General features: G+C 41.9%; 1 protein-coding gene across 5 annotated transcripts in view; it reads left to right on the top strand.

The window, feature by feature from the left end:
* MAGI2 (membrane associated guanylate kinase, WW and PDZ domain containing 2) overlaps positions 1 to 17,560 on the top strand; it is a 955,112-nt gene that overhangs the window by 865,781 nt on the left and 71,771 nt on the right. For all 5 annotated transcript variants that reach the window (XM_066592005.1, XM_066592007.1, XM_066592003.1 and 2 more), the window contains 5 exons: positions 611 to 803; positions 1,854 to 2,093; positions 8,838 to 9,023; positions 12,081 to 12,237; positions 14,644 to 14,884. In XM_066592005.1, coding sequence (XP_066448102.1) covers positions 611 to 803; positions 1,854 to 2,093; positions 8,838 to 9,023; positions 12,081 to 12,237; positions 14,644 to 14,884 — 1,017 coding nt within the window. The remainder of the gene's footprint in view (positions 1 to 610; positions 804 to 1,853; positions 2,094 to 8,837; positions 9,024 to 12,080; positions 12,238 to 14,643; positions 14,885 to 17,560) is intronic.

Below are 17,560 nucleotides of genomic sequence, written 5' to 3'. Positions count from 1 at the left end.
GGGCGGAACGGAGGGGAGATCTCTCCCTCTCTTCCCCCCCGCTCCCTCCTGCTGACTGCCGCTACTCACCGCTCCCCCGCGCCGGCACCCGAACCTTTCGTCTCGAGCGGGCAGGTACTCGCTAAAGGCAATGCTCGCTCGAGCAATTGCCTTTAGCGAGTATACTCGCTCATCTCTAGTTAATAGACATTTTTTCTGTTCTCAGTTATCTTAGTTTATTTTTCTGGGATGACAGTTTTGAACAAGCGAATGAGCAAGTGACGTTACCACTAACTTGTTTTTACTCGTGCAGACTGTTCAGACAGACAAATGCATAGTTGGCTCGTTCAAATGGGAATCGTTTAGAATCATTCAGTTTCTGTATAAGTGAATGAGACGGACTGCACAAGCTCTGTTTAAGCCAAACAATGAGCCAACAATGGTTTTTACACCTGCATAAAATGGCCGAATGAAAAGCTTTCCTCATTCAGTTGTTGGCTTGCATTTAGACTGAGCAATTATCATTGACTTTCATTGTTTGACTGGGATGTCAGTACATGTATACTTTTATTTTGCATACATTTCATCATTTATGCTTCATCATATGGACTAAATCATTTCTTTTGTCTAGATTTTAATTGGTGCAGTAATAGCCATGGGTTCAGCAGACAGAGATGGCCGTCTCCGTCCTGGTGATGAATTGCTATATGTAGATGGTATCCCAGTTGCTGGCAAAACCCACCGATATGTGATTGATCTCATGCATAATGCTGCTCGTAATGGACAAGTCAATCTTACTGTGAGACGAAAGGTGCTATCTATAGGTATGTACATCCTAAGAAGTAATGTAATGTGGAGTATTACAATCACATTCCTTGAACTATTTCTGGTGTTGCAATTGAGCGCTATTCATATTCATTGGGCTGGGCTTCATTACAAGACTCAGACATTGGACACGAGTGACACTTTCTGGAAGAAAGTAGACATTTTTTTTCTATGGTCGTACAACCATTTTAAAGCACAAGATATACTTATGGCTCTAAAAAACAAACAAAAAATTGATCTGGTAAGCGGTGTTTATTAGAGATGAGCGAACGTACTCGGATAAGCACTACTCGTCCGAGTAATGTGCTTTATCCGAGTACCTCTCTGCTCGTCCTGAAAGATTCGGGACGCGTTGCGGAGCGGGGAGCTGCAGGGGAGAGCGGGGAGGAATGGAGGGGAGATCTTTCTCTCCTTCTCTCCTGCCCGCTCTGCCCCGCTCCCCACTGCGACTCACCTGTCAGCAGCGGAGCGCCCCGAATCTTTCAGGACGAGCACAGCGATACTCGGATAAAGCACATTACTCGGACGAGTAGTGCTTATCCGAGTACGTTCGCTCATCTCTAGTGTTTATCTACAGGAGTAACATTTCAGTACCCATAATAACCATATGTGTGCTACTTGAGGCAACCACATAACAATCTGTTATGCCAGTACCCCCAGGTATCACAACACATATGGTCATGAGGTGAACATAAGGGGGGAAGCCACAAGGTGATCACAGGGAGCTGATCTCATGGTGACAATCGAAAGACATGCTACATGTGTACAGCAATGTTCACTCATTCCCTGCCATGATGTACATGTACGTCATGTTGCAGGAAGGGGTTAATATTTCTTCTGTTGAAGCTGCCGAAAGCAACAGATCACAGTTTTTTTGCAATAGCAAGCAAGAACAACTATCGCCCTAGATTTGTTTCAGTATTATGTAACAGACGCGTGACTATCCTCCTAATAAATGCTGTTCTATAAGTGATATACCGCAGCTATATACAGTAAAATTAAGAATGCTGCATTGCCTTTCAGTAAGAGTGCTTTGTGTTTTATTATAGGTGACACATGCCCAGAGAATGGCAGGAGTCCTGGCTCGGTGTCAACACACCACAGCTCCCCGAGAAGTGACTCTGCGTATCCAAACAGTAACCATACGGCACAGAGCAACACTTCCCCTCCGGAGTGCTTTTCTCAGAACTCGCAGTCCAGTGATGTGGTCATCCACCGCAAGGAGAACGAGGGATTTGGTTTTGTAATTATTAGTTCTTTGAACAGGCCGGAATCTGGAGCCACAATTGGTATGTTCTCTAGACAGAATGAATTGTGGACTTATAGTATTGTTCTTGGTCTCAGACGTTGTTTACTAGAATTTAAAGATAACATCAGTTATAGACTAGAAACCATAGCTGATCACTAAAAACATTTTCTTCCTCCGTTGATGCAGTTCTACAGCCAGTTATGGAAGAGGTATTAATTAACAAAGCCAGAGGAACACAGTACCATTTGAAGGAATACTAAACAGAAAATCACATACAGCATATGCCATATTTGAGCAATTCTTCCCTTCATCCCCCAATCAACAAATAAGACCTAAAAAATGATCACGTCTTGCTCCTTGAATAAGCCCCTTCTTTCAGGCGCTTTGCAGTCGAAAATTGAACGGATTAGTAGGAAATTATTCCCTATTTTCTCTGCAGGCTTTCTTCAGGCCTGGTTCATACAAATAAGTGCAACCATAATCTTTTTCTTTCCTGTTCCGGCTCTGTTGCCTCCAGTCTATTAGCCGTCACTTCTCGCGCCGCATCAGACCTCACCTGGTGCTGCCTGTGACTCACACAATGTTCCTCTCTGGCATTTTAAAGCGTCATGGCAGCTGCCAAGACGAGTGGAATGACTAAGGCTTAAACAAAACATAGCAAATTTAATTTCACGGAATCCTTACAAATATATCTGGATCTTACTGTTTCAACTTTTGAAAACCTTAATAAAATGTACAATTGTGACAAGGATTGAATGTCACCTTTATTTTCAGTAGAGAATGCATATTATAATCTTTTGTTTGGAGTTTTTTTCTTAACAATCAACTGCTAGACATGTGTTAAGTGGAGAAGCGGTAGATGTCAGCGTTTCCTATTAAACCGCCACATGCCCTCAATTTATTAAATCACAAAGCAGAAACTCTCTAACACATTCCAGAAAAGCCAGACCTAGAACTAAATAGTTGGGATTTAGAACCAATTTAGTCTATGATGATTTATCAGAGCAAGAGCAGAGCACGACAGTCATATTGCAGTCTACATTTAATTGCCGTATTCATAAAACAATAAATTAGATATAGGTTTTATTTCCCCCTCCAATTTGCTGTATCTATTGATTTAGAGCTTTATGTTGCACAATATTTCTCTTTTTCGGCTTCTCCATAAACTAATTTTGTTTCTACTGAAAATGTAAATCCCCGTGGTGCAAGGCACAGGTACTCAATAAATAGAGCAGATGAGATTAAAGAATCAGCCTAGAAAAACAGTGAAGTAGATTAATATACTGTATAATAAAAAGCTGAGAATAAGACCAATGGGAGTTTTTAAGAGTCTTTACTATCAGAGAACATGGCCCAAAAGTCTAAAGGATTTTATATTGTACAATATTTTGTTCTGTGACCGAGACAATACATTCATTAGCTCAGGCTAAAATAGAAAAATATTCTGCTAGACTTTTAGTACCAGTGCTTCGTAAGCTGTCATATTCACTTATAGCTTTTTGTTTTGCTAAGTTATGTTCTAGAAACTGTTGCATCATTTATTTCCCAACTACAAACTAAGCTAAAAGAATAACACAAACTGTGACTGTCTGATTCGCAGTGTGTGTTCCCAGATTACTTTAGGTTTTCCTTATGTTCCTGTTTTCACATGCTTGTCTTGACTTTTTTGATTTATTTTGTATGTAGACCTGTGTAACTTCCATACTGCACCTTGCTTACAAACTTTTATTTCTGAATTGACAATACAGAGGTCACACAAGTTACAATGGCCCGTTACAATATTTTCAGGGCCACTTAACCCTTTCCAATTCACTGTCTGACGTCTGAAGACATTATGATTTAAGGCTGTACACCTCAGATGTTGGAAGACATCCGTCGGGGTTCTCTTACTGTATATTGCCAGCCTCTCTGCTGTCGGAGCCTATCCAACGTGTCACCCCATGCAGTACTGGCTTTAGTCAGCAGATAGCGCCGTTGTATAACGGCAGAAAAAGAGTAAGCCCACTAGGAAAACCAGGATACAAATTGGATTGGAAAGGGTTAAACTTGAAATGACAGTCAACAGTCTTTGCCGATCTGAGTTACAGTCTGCATATTGAAACCACTGGTTGGTCAGGTTGTACTACTGGTCCCTGTTTCAGACATATTGCAGTTTCAGGGGTATCCCCCCATTTCCCCTTATCTGTGAGGATCGATGCTATGAATAGAATAACCAGACTATAGGAAGGATGCTGGTTAGAGTTGGTGTCCTAAAAAGAAGAGAAACTTATTCAGGAAACTGGTGACCAAAATGTAGTTATTAAGCATGTTCAGAGACTTTAAGCGATCCTCCAGGCTTGGGCAAACAAATACGACTGCACCGCTTCTCTGTCTATCTGATGCACACTCTGCATTAGTATGCATCGGTAGTATAGAACTATATGCTGTTCTGACTGGCCAGTGCTGCTCATGTGGGTAGCACTAGCCACTTAAAGCAGCATGTAGTATCTTCGAGTAATGATGCATACTAGTGCACAATATGCTTTAGGTAGTCACAAAAGTGGTGCAGCTATCTTTGTTTGCCAGGAAAGGAGGATCTGTTTTTTAAAAAAAAGCGCCAATATATTCCGCAGCGTTTCCGCAGCATAATCAGTTGATGGAAACAGTAGTGGTGAGGGTCCTGCTCCAACGAGCTTACATACTACAAATAATGGGGTGATACAGAAGGTAAAGGGGCTGGAGATGTGCATGGTATGGTGAGGTGGAGAGTGCGGATGCTATATACATAGACAATCGTCAGACTTTAGCCGTATAGTGGTTGAATCAATATGACTGCAGGGGGCGGTTAAATACGACTATCAGGGATTGCAGTCAGTAGGACAGGGAGCATGTTATCAGGGGGGGGAGTACAGAGGGGTTTGGTTTAGGAGATATGGTATGCCTCCCTGAAGAGGTGCATTTTTAGAGCACGCCTGAAGTTTTGTGTGTTGGGGATTGCACAGACAGTTTGGGGTAGCGTGTTCCAGAGGACTGGTGCTGCTCTGGAGAAGTCTTGGAGGCGGGAATGAGAGGTTCGAATTAAAGGGGCGCCTAATCTGATTTCGTTAGTTGAGCGAAGGGCGCGGGCTGGGTGGTGGATTGACATGAGGGAGGCAATGTAGGGTGCAATTAAAACTGTAAACTATCCAGTACTCGCCTGTTGAATGTACTACCACTACAGTGCAATCATTCCAGTTCTGGAAGTTCCTGCAGTGGTCACGTGCCAATTATCCGTCATGTAACTGCTGCATTCAATCACTGGCTTCAGCAATGATGCTGCCATGTACAACATTTGTTCTGCACTGGAGCAGCAGGACCTTTTATGGTTGAGGACTTGGTATCTTATTATTTTATTCCAGTCTTTGCCTTTAGCCAGTTTTAAAAAGTCCTGGAAAATCCCTTTAAAGGGAAGCTGTCACTATATTTATGGTGCTCTCTCTTTAGTATAAACTGGTCACAGAATCTCCAAGTGCAGCATCATGTCACTTGCTTTTTTTAGCTGCCATAGGTTTCATAAAATGAATGTTTGTGTGTCACAGCATGTCGTCCAAAATCTTCATGTGCTTTGGCTTCCCCTACCTCCCGCAGATGTTTGACAGCGTTCTTCTTATAGTGTGTATAGGAATAAAGCTGTTAATTAGCGGCGGGGAAGGGGCATGGGCATGCTGCTCATGAATAGCCCAGACTACACAGCATGAGCACAATATTGAGAGAACTATTAGCTGTGCTTGTGTGGCAGCAGATAAATGCTGTAAGTGACCAGGGACTCTGTCACTACTTCATGCTGCCCTTGGATGTGGTTTTCCTCAGTACATAAATACCAAATAAATGTAAAGTGTTTTATTATTTTAAACATTATATGATATCTTCTCAATAATCTATCTGTTTTCTTACATGTTTTCTTTTGCTAATCGATGTATTGCATTCAGTTAGGGTACTTTTACACGGGTCAACTATAGGCTGAAAAATCGCTCAAACAAGCGATTTTCATTGATGGTTATATGGGATCCCACAGGGTCCTGAGCGAGAAATCACACTTTAGTCGCTAGTCACTTTGTTTCAGCTCACTGATATGAAACAACTAGTGAGCAACTTCTCACTCAGTGTAAACAGGCAGTTGTGCATCTTTGAAGGACTACCTGTTCACAGTGAATGAAGGTGGGTGGCTGGAAGAGACCTCCGCAACACTCTGCTTCCATTCACTTAACGACTATTGCTCCTGTGTGAAAGGACAGGAGCGATAGTCATTGGGATGACTATCCAATACTTCGGTCGTTCCATGTAAAGGTACCCTTACAGTAGCTTGTATGATACTGGAGGGACGATCTAAGCATGTAACAATGGGACAGAACTTTTTTTCTCTGATATGTAATATTGAATGATTCATCTTCCCAGATCATTTATTATTAATGTAATATGTGTTATTTTGGATTGGCCATTTATATAAGCATAGTTCTATCCAAATCTGTCTCTGTATTCTGTAATGCTCACAAAAAGTTGCCTTGCATTTGGCATTCCATTTTAATGCCGAATATGACTTCTTGGTTCCTACTGCTTCCTTCAGTTTGTGAAGGCACAAGATATCTTTTGAAGACATCTGATACTTACGTGAGTTCATTTCATCAGTACATGTCTTGTCTATAGAACTATTCTCGAATTTAAATCAATCACTTTGCTATAAACTAATCCTTTAGGCCTACAACAAATATATCAGGATTACCAAGGAGTTGGCTTCCTGCTTGATTTATCCTTAAATAAGCATGCCGAGTGCAATGTCAGCTTGAGTGCTTATCTGTTAAGTCAACTGTCAAAAATAATAATTCTGTTCTTTACAAAGGAAAGCATTGATAAATGATTATTTTTTTCTAAGACAATTAATGTTGAGGTCCAACATGTGAATACAACAGATCATCTGACCAGCTGCTACATTAAATGTTTTACATAGACATACAAAGTACATTTGTTAGAAAATGGGAGGGAAAATTATATTCTAATTATTATAATAAGCAGAGAAAATTTGCATTCTAAAACTTTCATAATCTGTTTAGTTGGCACACTGCAACATTTTTGTCTCTTATATCACATACCAGTAGAGATCATTAGATCTAGGCCATAGGTATAACGAGCAGGGTACCAAGCCTATAGCAATAGGAGAGAGAAAAAAATGTGTTTCATGTGGAGACTGCAGGATAGTATAATCGGATGGCGGATATAACTTGCTCTCCTTATTAGGTTGTGAGTACACAACACTGTTTGCACATGAATTGGAGTGCAGTCCACTCCACAGATGCCATCAGGTGAAGGAATTGGGGTAAACCCTGTAGTTAGAATGGAGCCTTCTCTGGCGCAGCTCCCAATAGAATCAGCTGTGAATAAAGGCCCATTCAGACGGGACGAATGTCTGTCAAATGAAGCCCGACACTCGTCCCCACTAGAGATGAGCGAGCATACTCGCTAAGGGTAATTGCTCGAGCGAGCATTGCCCTTAGCAAGTACTTACCCGCTTGAGAGACAAGGTTCGGGTGCCGGCACGGGGGAGCGGTAAGTAGCGGCAGTCAGTGGGGGGGGGGGGGAGAGGGAGAGAGAGATCTCCCCTCCGTTCCTCCCGCTCTCCCCCGCAGCTCCCTGCGCGCTGCAGGCACCCGAACCTTGTCTCTCGAGCGGGCAGGTACTCGCTAAGGGCAATGCTCGCTCGAGCAATTGCCCTTAGCGAGTATGCTCGCTCATCACTAGTCCCCACATATACTTGCTCTTGTGCTGCTGCATGGAAGCTAGTATTGCTGGCTCACAGTAGGGAGGCTGCAGAAGATTTCTCTCCTCGCGCTCTCCTGCCCCTCTCCAGTGCCTTAAAATAGCAGCCGTTCAGTACTGAATGGCTGCTATTTACACTGAGCGATCAGTGGTCAGCTCATCGTTCATCGATTATGCTGCATAAACGATGGGTGATGAGCTGATCGCTCAGTGTAAATAGCAGCCATTGAATATTGAGCGGCCACTATGTTAAGTCAATGGAGAGGGGTGGGGGAGTGCAAGGAGTGAAATCTCCTCTTGCTACCCTGCTGTGAGCCAGCGATACTAGCTCCCGTGCAGGTGCACAAGAGCTAATATGTGTGGGGACAAGTGTTGGACATCGTTTGCCCGACACTCGTTCCTTCTAAATGGGTTTACTTTATTAGTATTCTTTAGTGGTATCAAAACACACCACAGAGTTATGCTAAAGATCGTTCAACCTGTCCTAGACCATAGGTATAACAATCAGGCTAGCAGGCCTGGCAGCCACTATGAGATCAAGCTACTAAGGAGACCTATTTCCACTGCAAAAATTAAACCGGATAATTATAAATGAAGCCGTGCCAAAGAAGAACTGAGATTCGAGGAGGAAGGATAATGGGATGTGGAGTACTAAGGCCAATGAAGAGAGCAAAGGACACAGCCAACAAAATAAAGCCCATTAGGATCATAAAATTTCTATTTCCCGGACTCATTGGCTATTGATGGTATTCATGGTAAAATGGGACACTATTCAAAGTTTTGTAATGACGCCTTATGGATAGCCCACTGTCTAGTGGATGCCCCCATGGATTTTGATGCAGATTTCACCTTTTGCATTGTCTGAAATGGAAATGCTCTGTCTGGTTTTAAAACTGAAATATTTCACTATTTTTATATCAAAATGTATATGAAGAGGATTAAGGCATTTAAATAAATTGCACTTTTTTCTTAATGTATATAGTCTGGCTAATTGGTATGATTGATTGTGTTACAGCTGTACCGCATAAAATTGGTCGAATTATTGAGGGGAGCCCTGCAGATCGCTGTGGAAAGTTAAAAGTTGGAGACCGGATCTTAGCTGTGAATAGCCAGTCTATCATCAATATGCCTCATGCAGATATTGTTAAACTGATTAAAGATGCAGGGTTAAGTGTGACACTATGCATCATTCCTCAGGAGGGTAAGAATCAGATCACCATTTTAGAATGAATTGAGGACTCAATGCTGACAACTTTTGAACTTGCTAAGAAGTTTCATGTATGTTTTTTATTCCTACTAATATGTAGCAATTTTCGAAGAATGAGCCATGTAGTTATTTTACTCAGTCCTCTTGTAGTTAGCAGGGCGAAACCTGCAAATTCATTTTCTGGCCTTGAGGTTTCATGCAGTTTTATTTTTATTAACTCTGTAGTACAGTTTACTTTATATCAGATATTCAGTATTTTCTTTATGGCTCATGACTTGATATTCATTAAAGGGAAATTCTTATCAATTCTAGAGCCATTAAACCCCCTATGCCGATAAAACAATGATGTAGTGCGCATTTGTATTCTGTTAGACCTTCTGGACAAAGCATACCTTAAAAACAAACATATTTAAATTTTTAATGCTATATGTAAATTCCAACTGAGTATTCCGATGGGTGCGCTAGACCATGTCTTTAAGCCTGCATACCTCCTCTAACTCCGCCCCTCTCTGGTACTGTGATATGAAGACATTCTCCATGTCATCAGTGCAGTGATCAAACTCTCATGATGTGCCGGACACTCCGGGATTGGTACATGCATAGTTGAGTCTACTGAATCCATCCACATAAGGGACAAATAAACTGCGCATGGTCCAAACCCAGGGCATGCACGAGAGTTTGATTGCTGTGTTGATGGCATCTTAAATCACAGTGGCTGATGGGGCAGTGATAGGGAAGGTACGCAAGCCCAAAGATATAGTCTAGTTAGCCCACCAGAGACGGCCTGCCCATCGGACCACTCGGACGTAATTTATATATGACATGGGAAATATAAATACATTCCTCTATAAAAAGGTTTACTTTGCCCAATAAGTCTAATGGAATAACTTTAGAAATGTGCATTACATCATTTTATTGGTTTAAGGGGGTTTAATATCACTAGAACTGATGACCGGTTTAGTTTCATCTTTTCATCTTTGCCATGCAGAGTCAGGAAAACATTCCTTAGAAGGCCAATTTTTTACCTAGGTTTACTTGTCCAACAAAGAAAATATTTTATGGCAGGTAATATACTAAAGGGGTATAGAACATTAGGCCGCCTGCACACGGACGGGTCGGATTCCGCATGCAGGAGCCCACAGTGGAATCTGATCATGTGCCTGGGCGACGTCCACACGTACCTGTAATTTATCTTCTTTTTCTATACTGTGAATGGCTGTAACGAGCTGCCGTCAGACATGCGCAGTACAGATTTGCTTTTTTTATATTTGTTTTCCCCTCGCCGTCCCTAGGCAATGACGCAGGTACCCGCGACCTATCTGCAGTATCGATTGCGGATGGACTGTGGGTCAGATGGCTTCCGTTGACTGCAATGGGAGCCCTCTGAATGCAATGGGAGCCGCAAGTGTGCAGGAAGAATTGGTTTTCCACAGCATGCTATGGACAGTATTCGCTGTGGAACTGTGGTGTGGACGCCGACCGCGGATTCCGCAATGCAAATCCGTTCGTATGCAGGCGGCCTTGCAAAGATTATCTTGCCTGTGTGGATTGAAGCTTCCAATGACAAGACAGATTAATGTTTCTAGGAGCCACCTAATTTGATGCAAAATAGCCATGACCATATGGTTTGCTACTGACAAAATTACATCTAGTTAATTAAAACCAATTTTTGTACATATAATGTATTTGGTATAACAGGCAATATTAATAATTGAATATACTGGAAAGCATTGTAGTTTTGAGGGGGCAAATACACAGAGCAGTAGCCAGATGAGGGAAAATGTAAGATCAGTTGGTGATGGGGGGTTTTCAAATACCTCTTTGCTTGGCCATATGTGGGAGTGGCTTGTGCTGCATGTACCCGCTGGTCTATGTGATCTCATCCTAAAACTGAAGAGACAGGATTTTTAGTGAAACTGAATTTGGAAATTGAGGCTTACAAAATAGCAGAATAATTAGAACTATGTGTATGTTTGAAGTCATAATGTACTGTTATGTCACAACAATTTTAAGAAAAAAATTGAAAATGTAACTGATGCATGCAAAATTACAGTGATTTTAACTAGAACTGAAAAAAATAATCATTTCCCTAATCTTTAATTTTACATTTATTTTACACGATGGCAGCTGTACAAATATTACTCACATACTCTCATTGTCAAAAAGAATGCTGCAGGATAGCATACAGAACTTGTATGCCTCCATGCCCACTCATATTACATCTTGTATCCAAGCTAGAGGTGGTACAACTGGGCACTAGAGCCTCCATGCCTGTCCATATCACATCTTACATCCAAGGTAGAAGCGCTACAATAGGGTATTAAAGTACCCATGTACTCCTGTATCACATGTTACATCCAAACTAGAGGTGGTACAGCAAGGTAGTAGAGCCTCCATGCCCCCCGTATCACATCTTGTAGCCAAGTTAGAGGTGGTACAACAGGGTACTAGAGCCTCCATGCCTGCCCATATCACATCTTACATCCAAGCTAGAGGCGCTACAATAGGGTATTTAAGTCCCCATGTCCTCCTGTATCACATCTTACATCCAAACTAGAGGCGGTACAACAAGGTACTAGAGCCTCCATGCCCATCTGTATCACATCTTGTAGCCAAGCTAGAGGCGGCCCAAACCGGGTACTAGAGCCTCCATGCCTGCCCGTATCACATCTTGTATCCAAGCTAGAGGTGGTACAACAGGATACTAGAGTCTCTATGTCCACCGTTATCACATCTTGCATCCAAACTAGAGGTGCTACAGCAGGGTACTGGAGCCTCCGTTCAAGTGTCCAGTTTTCTATGATAAATTATCCTTTTGCTCTGATATTGTAATCACTTACTTATATTAATATTACAATCACACAGGGAAAGTTTCATTTGATTCCAATTTGATTCCTTCTAGGTGCTTGATTGATTTTTTTTGACAATCTGTATTATTTGAAATGGCATGAGACGACACCCCTTCCGAACAAAATAACAGCACACTAGGTGGGTTGACAGACATCAGAGTATGTTCCATCATTTTAATGATTGTTATTTTTGGCTTTACAGAACTGAACAGTCCAGCTTCTGCTCCAAGTTCAGAAAAGCAGAGTCCAATGGCCCAGCAGCACAGTCCAATGGCGCAACAGAGTCCAGTAGCTCAACACAGTCCAGTAGGGCAGCCGCTGCCTCCACAACCACTACAGTTACAGGGCCACGAAAGCAGGTATAAAGAAATGAACTAGTTTAAATGTCTTTTTACATTGCCAGATTTTCTGCCAGGAATGGACCCCAATCTATGTTTTTGAAAATTGCTGGGGCTCTTTTGTGTCCATTCGCATTAGGCCGCCTGCAGACGAGCGGGTCGGATCCGGCGGCGAGAATTCTCGCCGCGGGACCCGACCTGAGCGCCTGCAGAGACGAGCGCGTACTCACCCGCGCCCGGCGGCCCCGGCTCTTTCATGTCGGCTGCCGGGCAGCCGCCGCATGCGCAGACCGGAGCCGGCGGCCGGGTGAGTGACGTATCTGTGCGAGGCTCTGCGAGCCCCGCACAAAAATAGGACATGCCGCGGTTTGTTTGCCGCGCGGCCAAACCGCGGCCATCTGCATAGGAGTGCGTATTGTAATGCACTCCTATGCAGGCTTTTAGTGGCGGAAATCCCGCGGGATTTCCGCCCGTGTGCAGGCGGCCTTAAACAGTCAGCTGTACTTTGTGTAGCCAGTAAGATCATTTGGGCACACACAGTTCCAATGTTGACAGCAGCACATTCCTGTTTACACAGGGCAAAGTGCAACTGACAACATATGATTTTTGGTGCTACATAAAAGATGCGATCACTCAATGAAAAAGTGTTTTTTTTGTTTGTAGTGTGATGGGCGCTAGGTTTACACAGGCAGATGATCAGTGAAGAAGTGAACGCTCAGATGAACTTTAGTCCATAATGATCTGCCCATGTTAAAGGGCCTCATACTAATTTGGTTGGCTTCTTAAAGTGACCCTCCAGGCTTGGAGAAACAAAGATGGAGAAACAAAGATGGCTAAACCGCTTCTCTGACTACCCAGTGCACAGTGTGCATAGTTTTCGTCAGTAGTCTAAGATACTACATGCTGCTCTGACCAGCAGTGATCACATGGGCTTAGGCCTCCCTCATACAGGCATTTGCAGAAACGCAGTGTTCTTCAACGCTGTGTTTACTGTGGTTTCAGCAGCGTTGTCAACACAGCTGAAAACGCAGCCAAGAATGCTGAAAAAAAAAACAATACTCTCTTAGCTGGTGCTGTCTGGGTCCCCACCGATGTTCTCCAGAGCTCGGTGCAGGCTGCCGGACACTTGTCAATGCAGACAAAGCATCTATTGCTAGTGACGGGGACTGAAATACCAGCAAGAGATTGCTCTGATTGGCTGAGCCAGCTGAGTGTCAGCTGGCTCCACCAATCAGAGCTGGCGCTTGATGCACCAATCATAACCATGCAATGAATGGCTGTGATTGGTGCATCCAGCACTGGCTGTGATTGGTTGAGCCAGCTGATGCTCAGCCAATCAGAGCAATCTATTGCTGGAGGCAGGGATTTCAATCCCCGTCACTAGCAATAGAGGGTTTGTCGGCACTGACAAGTGTCCGGCAGCCTGCATGGAGGTCCGGAGAGCAGCGGCAGGGACCCAGATCGCACTAGCTAGGCGAGTATTGATTTGTTTTCCTTTTTGGTAGAGTAACTAGCACTTGCGTTTAGCGCTGCCATAAATGTTGTACCAAGTTGTGCAACATTTTCAGCAGGGCTAAAACCATTGCCCATTACTTTCAATGAGCTGAAAACAGCCAAAGATAGAACATGCATGTCAAAGTGCAGCATTGAAGACACTGCGTTTTGACGCTTGTGTGAACAGCCCCATTGAAATGAATGGGAGCATTGTACAGCGTTTAGCACAGGGCTGAAAAGGCAGCGCTAAATGCTGTACGAAAACGTCTGTGTGAGGGAGGCCTTAGACTAGTGATGCATAATAATACACAGTGTATATCAGGTAGTTAGAGAAGCTGGTGTGGCCATATGTGTTTCTTCAGGCCTAAAGGGTCGTTTTAATTTTCCTCTTTTTAAACCCATATTAAAATTGCGATCACTCAAGCCAGTGTAAAGATGAAATATGTGGATTTTTTTTAGTTTGTTTTGAAATTCAGTCCAAATACTTAATATTTCATTTTATTTCCTTTAATCTATTGTCAAATGTAAAGACGTTACACAATATGCAGTGCAAGACATGAGGCAACATAAAATGCTCTAGTAAGCATGCTGTTACCAAATATACAAAACCATAAATACAAGTATACATAATGATGCATAGCAACAGCTGCTTGAAATAAAAATTGTAAAAAAATCCATTAATGTCTACATACACCCATGGATATAACCAAGCACAATCAAGAAAGTAACAAAATGTCTTGAAGGAGTGGACTGGGACAAAAAAAAAAAACATAATGTCAGAAATAAGTCAATTCAGTGTAGCAAATTCACCAACCTTGTTTCCTTGTAATCTGTTGTTCTAGTTTTTGGCTACTGTTCGATTGATCATTGTAAATCTTTAATTTACAGTTGTAATGAAGAGCATGATCATGATTAATATTTTGCTTTATATAGCTATAGATCAGAAGTAAAAGCCAGACAAGATGTAAAACCAGACATAAGGCAGCCACCCTACACGGACTACCGACAGCCATCAACGGACTACAGGCAACCTCCAGTAGATTACCGACATCCTCCAGTAGTTGATTACCAGCAACCTCCCCCTATGGACTACAGGCAACCCCCTCTAATAGAGTACCGGCAGCATTCCCCTGACACTAGGCAGTATCCACTCCCTGATTATCGGCAATTCCAGGTGGGCATTTCCATTGTTTTATTGGTTATTTTATTAATAAAAAAAAAGGCTTTTAACTTTTGGCATATTGTGTAAAGGACATGGGGAGAGATTTAGTAACTATTGTACGCCAGAATACTGGTACAGAAAAGTCACAAATGTTTATGCTCTTCATGTTTTCAGCGCACCGTGCCCTATGGTAAATTTTACTCAATCCGTCTCAGGAAATGCTGGGCTTAGTCAATTTTCCTCCATAGTTTACACTATAATATTATAGCATATAGCTTCTAAGAGTATACACACACATAAAAGGACACAGAAATGGTGTGTTACATTATCTCTGCAGCAGATCTCCCAGAGGGCAATGCACTCCTAATGATGAAGTTTCTCAAATTCGGAGGTTTTCTGTAACATAGGAGTGGAGGGTCCAGGAATATGATTTTCAGATGGTCACCCATGTGTAAGGTATGGTGGAGTTTCTTTGCAGTTTTCCTTAGTACCTCTAGCTGTGGACTGTACATCACTACTAGAGGTAAACAATCGTTTTCTGCCTTCTCTCTATTGGAGCAAATGACTTCTAGGTATCCTGGTGGCTCTGGTGATTTGATCATCATTTGAGGTGGGATGGTGGCCCTGATTTATAAATGCCCATTAAGATGGTGTAAATGTCCATCTGGATCTGTTGCGCTAGAACAGATTCAGCTATACATTCTCTTTGTTTGGGCTCATTCACAAGGGCTTGTGCATACAACGCTATGAGTCTCCTGCAGTGTCGTACACAGAGTTGTCCATACACTGTGCCGGCAGAGACCGTGTAAGGGTTGCGATTCGCACTGCGCATGCTCAGGAATCTGACATCATGGACAAGCGCAGTGTTTTTTTTCCTTCCAAATGTATGAAAACACTGCCCATATGCAATGCATACGTATAGACATCATTTTATGTGCAGCCCATATAAGGGCTGCGTATGATACATGGAGAAATAGAGCATGCTGCAATTTATTTCTCCTGTATATGAATACGCAGTGCCCATACAGAGGTGTGAATGGAAGAATGAAAGTCCATTGACTTTCATTGCCCCCACTCACCGTGTGCGTAATACATGGGGATAATACGCCCATGTAAACAAGCCATAAGCCATTAAAAGGTGTCATTCCAAAAACATTATTTTGTTTCTCTTGCTGGGAACAATAACATTTGTTCTGCTGGCTAACACATTACCAAACCTGTTGTCTTTTATTTTTCTGTCAGCATCGGCATGTTTTTCATTGTATAAGTTGTATTTCTTAATGGTGCTATTTAATGTAGCATATGGAGCACTGAATAACTTAAAAGTTTTAGGTGGGTAAAATTGAAAAAAAAATACGCAGCAGTTGCGCCATTATTTTTTGAGTTTTGTTTTTATGGATTCCCAGTGCAGTAAAAATTACATATTGACTTAAATCTGTGGGACTGTACAATTATGGTGATACTAACTTTATATAGTTTGTTTTATCACTTTTAAAATATCCTTTTTTTTTTTTTAAAGAAAAAATTGCTTTCTGTAATTGAATTCAGAGACCCATAACTTTTTACGTTTTCATCAGTTGGGCTGTGTTACAGCTTGATTTTTGAGGGACAAGCTGTAACTTTTATTTGTCTCACTTAGGCATACATAGGAGCTTTTCATCTCTTTTTATTCAGATTTGGTAGATGAGGTGGCCAAAGACAACCTGCATTTTTGGCCTTGTGCAGTCTTCTCTGCTTTTTCTATGGCATTTGCCATGAAGAATAAATAATGTAATATCTTTATAAGTCCAAAAATTTACAGAGACTGTGATATGAATTATGCTTTTTAATTTTATTTTAATGCAAAAATGAGAAAAGCTGAGTTTTTGGAACTTTTTAAAATGTATTTCATTTTTAACATTTTAGTAAACTTATTTTTTGTTTTTAAATCATACTATCTGTCTTGACCATGTGACTGCTGTTACTGGCAGGACTTAATAGGCTTAAATACATAGCAGGCCTGGATACGTGTTCACTGTGCTCCAGGCTGCTATGACAACCCATTAGCATCCTGCGATAGCTTCGCAGGACCAATGGGGCAATGGAAGAAATCCCCCTCTCTCAAGATTAAATGTCCAGCATTGGAGCCAGTCTATGGACCCACCTATTGCAGGCGAGTGACAAGTTTTTACCACAGCCAGCATTTTCCAGGTACTGAGTGGGCTCAGATTCCAAGTCAGCTTCATACAACCCCTGACAACTGATAAGGTACATGTAAGTCATTGATCATTAAGGACTTTAAAAAAAGGGTTCTAAAAAGTTTGAAAATTAAGTTTATTTTTTACTTTTGGTGAATGTATGAGATGAATGCAACATAATATAATGTGTCAAAGGTGTTTCATTTTTACTGTTAGCACCAAATAAAGAAAGAGTAAATATGCCATGACCACTACTATCTGACTACTTCAAAGTCAAAATAGCTAAGATGATTGCATTAGGCCCAGTATTCAATGATTATACCATATTTCATTATATTTCAATTAGGCGGAAGAAGGGTTTAGCAGATGATAAATTGCCTTTGTTTCTTTCCCCTTAGGATCTGGATATTTGATAGGAGTCGCCTCCTATCAAATAATTTACAATGCAATGCATGTGTGCGTTTATTGCTGAGGCTGGCCTATTAAAAGACCTAAAGAGCTATTCTATTCT

The sequence above is a fragment of the Eleutherodactylus coqui genome, chromosome 2 (genome assembly GCF_035609145.1).
Source record: "Eleutherodactylus coqui strain aEleCoq1 chromosome 2, aEleCoq1.hap1, whole genome shotgun sequence".
In the NCBI taxonomy this organism is placed as follows: domain Eukaryota; kingdom Metazoa; phylum Chordata; class Amphibia; order Anura; family Eleutherodactylidae; genus Eleutherodactylus; species Eleutherodactylus coqui.
The sequence above is the reverse complement of the archived record's forward strand: the minus strand, read 5'-3'. Positions and strand labels throughout refer to the sequence as shown.